Consider the following 6,309-nt stretch of genomic DNA (forward strand, 5'->3'; position numbering starts at 1 on the left):
TGGTTTTACCAACTTGTTCATAGTCTTAAACGCGCTAAAACTATTCTATTAATTAATTGGCAACAATAATGATTCTTTCTAAAATATAGTACTTGTTCAATTTTTTAACTTTGAATAATTGACGTTTTGCCATAACCATAAAATGTCTTTAAAAATATAGTAATTCAAACTAATCAAGTCCATAGAGAGTAAGGACGGCCTTATAAACCCAAAAATTTTACCCCCCTTCCTTCCCCCCCCCTTTCAGGGGGGGGGTAAAATGTTTTGGGTTTATAAAGCCATCCCTTGGGTGGGGAGGGGGGGGGATTGATGACGTCACGTGATGGTGTTGGGGGGGGAAGATGGGGGGGGAATTGATGACGTCACGTGATGGTGTTGGCGGGAAATTTGAATTTTGAGCCACCTGGTGGTGGTTTTCTTGATGACGTCACGGCTAATTTTTTTTGATAACGTCACGTGGCTGGTACCTCTAGGTGGGGGGGGGGAATTGATGACGTCACGTGATGGTTTTGGCGGGAAATTTGAATTGTTGCGTCCTTGGTTGTGGATGTTTTGGGGGCATATTTTAGCGTCCTTGGTTGTGGATGTTTTGAGGGCATATTTTAGCGTCCTTGGTTGTGGTTGTTTTGGGGGCATATTTTAGCGTCCTTGGTGGTACATGTTGTTCATTGTTGCGCCACCTGGTGGTGGTTTTCTTGATGACGTCACGGCTAATTGTTGATGACGTCACGTGGCTGATACCTGTAGGGATAGGCTTATGCTATTGTTGATCCTGAAAAAGATAGGCTTAGGGTTGGCTTATTCTATGGTAGATCCTGGTAGGCTTATGCTAGGTTATTCTATGGAATATCTTGAAAGATAGGCTTATGCTAGGCTTATTCTATGTTAGATCCTGGGTGGTTTATGCAATTATAGATCTTGAAATATAGGTTTATGCTAGGCTTATTCTATGTTAGATCCTGGGTGGTTTATGCAATTGTAGATCTTGAAATATAGGTTTATGATAGGCTTATTCTATGGTAATCGTGAAAGATAGGCTTATGCTATATTAGATCATGAAAAAGATAGACTTATTATATGGTAGATCCTGGCAGGCTTATGCTGTATTAGATTCTTTGGTAAATGCTACAAAAATATACTTATATGCTAGGTTATTCTATGGTAGATCCTAGGCGTTTTACAATAGCTTCGTACATGCATTTTATAACTTGATCATTCAAAAGGTTGTAGTGAAATTTCATAAAAGTAAATTTCTCGTTCAGTTTCCCTGTCTCGGCCTTTTTTAGAGTGAAGACGCTATCCTTGTTGAATACTATATTCCCCTCCATAACGGTTACTGTTATTTTCAAGTTTAAGTAACGATAATTACCCAAGTCGCCAGTTTCCAACGCTGAATAGATCTCCGTCCACTCCTCCATAAATTCCTTCAAAACGTCTTCCGAGATGCTAACAATGGTTCCTTTTTTTTTGTCAAAACTAGGCTTGGCTCGTATCACCCCGAAAACGGCATAACATTCATGCCCATAGTCTAACGAGTGCATTTGCGCGGTTTTCTTCAGAGTACGGGTTGATATTTAGCCTGAGGGTATATTGACTGATGCTTGTATTTTTTTTTTATTGTCCTTTATTGGCTACATACCAGGTGGTTTAGAACCTTAAAAGGGTGCGTGGCTAAAGCGTAACGAATTGAATTTATCCCCATCGGCTTTTTATTTATTTATAGGTAAACACGACCAGACGCGTTTTAATGATGTCACGTGTCTAAATCTTAGGCTTATGCTATAGTAATTCTTGAAACATAGGCTTTTGCTAGGTTTATTCTTGGTAAATGCTGAAAAATATAGTCTTATTCTAAGTTATTCTATGATAGATCCTGAAACACTGGCTTATGCTAGGTTATTTTAGTTGTATAGGCGGAAGAATCAGAAATTGTATTAGGTTTAGAACATTTAATGAGCAAGAAAGATTTTTCATAGAAATATTACTACAGTTTTTTTCATACGAATACTACTAAAATACACATGAATATTGATTAAAATACTGGCATTTATATAATACTACCTTAAAAAACACCAATTTTACCATGCACAAGTGTCTTATTAGAGACTAATACCGATTTTCTATACGAATAATAATACTAAACTACATGGGATTTATATAAAATACATGCAAAGGTTATAGCTGACTACTACTAAAATACCCATGAATATTGAATAAAATACTGGCATTTATATAATACTACCTTAAAAAACACCAATTTTACCATGCACAAGTGGCTTATTAGAAACTAATACTGAATTTCATACGAATAATACTAAATTACACGTGATTTATATAAAATACATGCAAAAGTTATAGCTGATTACTACTAAAATACACATGAATATTGAATAAAATACTGGCATTTATATAATACTACCTAAAAACACCAATTTTACCCTGCACAAGTGGCTTATTAGAAACTAATACTGAACTTATTACAAACAATACTAAATTACACGTGATTTATATAAACTACATGCAAAAGTTATAGCTGACTACTACTAAAATACCCATGAATATTGATTAAAATACTGGCATTTATATAATACTACCTAAAAAACACCAATTTTACCATGCACAAGCTGCTTATTAGAAATTAATACTGAACTTCGTACGAATAATACTAAAGTACACATGAATATCGACTAAAATACAAACATTGTTATGATGCAAAGTGAAACATACCCTTTTTTATGAAGCAAAAGTTGATTTGTATTAACTATGATGCTTCCACAATTCTATTTCATCTCGAAAGTCACTGCCGTACCTGATTTAAATCTCTGGTGAATCATCTGTCCATTTGTAACACGGGCACAAGTCCTTAATCCGGTATTTAAACTCACCGCACAGAGTACAAAAGTTTCGCTCGTCAAGAAGATGTCTTCGCTCTTTATGGGTCGACATACGGATAAGGTTTTTAGATTGAACTAAAACACAACGTCTGAAGTGCGCACAGTCACGTGATGTGCAGAAATAATTTAATTGGCCGCAGTCAGGCACGTCTTTTAAAGTCCCAGCACAATGAGGGCAATGTAGATGACCCGTACGTGGCATGGGGGCATACCCTAGTTTTTTGAGGTTTTCATGAACATTTTCGGCCATACCGAAAGAGATGTGGTCAGATGAATGAAATATACCGGAATATTACTTATTATGCTAAAACTTTTACCGATCTTAACATTTCCGAGTAAAGTATACACGAATATGGCTAGACTGTCTCTTATGTTTTCTATTTAGCACACATTTTAAGGGACATTTTTGCCAAAACAAGAATTACATACTACGTAAGGTGCATAGGAGGAAACACGTGATTTCTTACTAACCTTGTCACCAACCTTTCTCTCCAGAGTTCGGAAGTGAAATGACTCTCTATAGTTTACAAAATCCCCTTTTGGCCACCCAGGTGTGTGTTATATGACATTAAGGGGGAGGAGGGGGTCGAACATGGTTCATAACAAAAGAATTTATCCCAATGTGTTTTTTTTTTACTTATAGGTAAACACGTTCAGACGTGTCGTAATGGCTTTTGGGGGCGTGGTCGAACCAGTTGTATTGTTATCAATGGAATTTATTTTGTCCTTTCTTTAATTGGAACACCCACCAGGTTTTATGACATTACAAGGGGAGCGAGGGTAAACCTTTATCCCCATCTGTTTTTTTTTTATTTATAAGTAAACACGTTCAGACGTATCTTAGGGTCTTTGGGGGGTGGGTGTCGTACCATTTGTATTGCTATGAATGGAATTTGTATTTAGAGTGATTTATTGCTTTGTTAATTGGTGGCCCATCCTACCACCAAAGATTTAATTGATTCCAGGTGGTTGCCCTGAGGGCATTATCCGGACAAGTCTCAACAAGTTATGTTTTTGTAGCGTTAGCTGAGATACAACATATCATTAAACCGAAGCATTAACCTAATACGTACTATATTTATCAAAATTATCAACCTCGAAATCAAAAATTTGTGGAAAACATAAAACGGTATTGAAAGAAGCATCATTCACAACGCATTTCGTGTTCGAAGTAAAAAACAATCGAAACGTTTTTGATCAACTACGTTACATTTTTTCGAAACGAAATTGAGCATTTAAAATTCCTAAAATCCCATAGGAATACATGGGAAAATGAATAGACCACCGAAACGAAATCAGTCGTTTAGCATACATTCTACCGACACGAAAAGCGTCATTTGAAAAACATTTCAAATTGTTAAAAACGTTTCGATAAATTTTAGCTAAATTTATCAAAATTGCTCTATGTTTCACCAAAAAAACTTTTAATTTAGCACCGATTAAGAATTTAGGATACATTTCTTAACGGTATATACTCCACCCAAGGGGGGGGGGAGGGGGGTAAGGAGATCAACAAAGATGTTAACGGCATGATTGTAAAAATAACTCACTCTGACACGCTGAAGGGTCCGTTACCATTAGGTGCGGGAGGTTGCTACGTGCTCCCCATCCTCATTGTATGTTTTGATATGTTATGGAGGCAAGTACACAAAGGCTGACAAGAATACGCCAGATCTTGGAGATCAACCCCCTAAAAACTACTTATTGTACTATTTATTTTATTGATCTTGGGAATGCTGGAATTCCTTAATCCCTGGCTGGTTTCAGAGTTTGGACGAGATTGTTCGAAGAATGACGTCATCTTACAAACATGTTAAAACGCGCCCGTAAAGAATAACTTAATCCTTTTGTTAAGAAATACTCTTTGTAATCTCTTTTGTATTTTTAAAAAATAAATGTGTCACCTTTTTAATACTGTTTTCTTTTATTTCATATATTAAGTAAAGGAGGGGGGGTAAAAGAGGGGGGTAGGAACTATTGGTGATAAATAAATCGAATAATTCTATCATCATATTCATTCATCATCATGAACTCGGAGCTGCAGAGATATCATACTTTTTACTCCTGGCCACAAGATGGAAACTATAAAAAAGCTTTAAGTAGAGCGGGGTTTTATTCGTTACATACCGATGATCTAGTACAGTGCTTCGAATGCAACGGCATTTTATTAGCCTGGAAACCCACCGATAATCCTTACGAAGAACATTTGAAACATTTCCCCAAGTGCAACTTTATCAGAGGTAGGCACACAAAAAACATACCCTTTAGCATAGATGAAACAGAGACGTACACCAAGTCAATAAATAACAAAATCAAGACCGAGGAAAAAACACCTGAAAAACCCCAAGAAAACAAGGAAGAAATTTATCATACCTTTAAAGTTAAAACTACAGATCTCGAAAGATTAGTCTTGGAACTTTACGTTAAAAAACAACTAAACGCTTTGTATATCAAAGAAAAACTTAATGACTTACGTAAGATTTAAAAATAATATTAAAATTTATCATCTTCCTTATGAAGATAGAAGAAATTACTATAGGTTAAATCAAATGCAATTTAAAATGAAAATTGAAAAAATATCCTTATTGTTAGAACCTATACTTTTAAAGAAAATAAATAACTTTTTACTTTATATCATAGTCTTTATAAATTTATTCCTACAGAAGCATCCTTTGTTATAAGCTTTCAAAACTATAAGCCTACACAATCAATCAAATATTGACAGGTTGAGAAAAAAAGAGGGGAGTACGTAAAACCCGGTCCACGCCTTAACAGTGGCCGAGCATCTTGTTTCCCATGCATATTTATGGAATTACAGAAGATGTAAAATATTATTTTCGCTTTGGTCGGTGGCAAAGCAATTGATTCCAAAAAATATGTTGTTACACACAGATGGTGCACAGAACTAGGCATTATCTTCTATAAGTTCCGAATTGAAAAAGGGGAGGGGTTGCAAGAGCTGAAGAAACTCACTATCGACCAAACATCAAAGGTAAACCTAATTTAACAGTGGAACCTTGCGTTGACAAAGCATCCATTTACCGCCAAGGACGCTAAAATATGCCGCACAGAAACACACCACCAATTCAAATTTCCCACCAACAACATCACGTGACGTCATCAAACCCCCCCCCCGTCCCCCCAACCCATTCCTATTTCTAATTTAGTCTATGAGAGTTCCGTGATTTATGGCCTTTTGGGGGGTGGGCACAGCAGAAATTACACTACCTCAGAAAAAGTTTAATTATTATATTAAAAAACTCTTAAGGCATGACTCAAGCAAAAATATATTAGCACGGTAGAATGTCATTAAGAAAATACACTATTATAGGTACTATTTTAGACAAAATTTATATATAATGTAAGAAAACATCGTAGAAAAGTTACACTGCAATATATTCTGACATGGATAATA

General features: G+C 35.8%; 1 protein-coding gene across 1 annotated transcript; it reads right to left on the reverse strand.

Moving 5' to 3' along the window:
• Nucleotides 1-406: 406 nt before the first annotated feature.
• Nucleotides 407-1,891, reverse strand: LOC149587224 (uncharacterized). Its single transcript, XM_089863442.1, has 2 exons — nucleotides 1,370-1,891; nucleotides 407-741 (listed from the first exon to the last, which is right to left on the reverse strand). Exons 1-2 carry the CDS (start codon nucleotides 1,539-1,541, stop codon nucleotides 566-568), a joined length of 348 nt encoding a protein of 115 aa, XP_089719568.1. The 5' UTR covers nucleotides 1,542-1,891; the 3' UTR covers nucleotides 407-565.
• Between the last annotated feature and the right edge of the window lie 4,418 nt (nucleotides 1,892-6,309).

Source organism: Phalangium opilio, unplaced genomic scaffold, assembly GCF_054372755.1.
Source record: "Phalangium opilio isolate 3A_F unplaced genomic scaffold, DU_Popi_V2 ptg001170l_1, whole genome shotgun sequence".
Lineage (NCBI taxonomy): Eukaryota > Metazoa > Arthropoda > Arachnida > Opiliones > Phalangiidae > Phalangium > Phalangium opilio.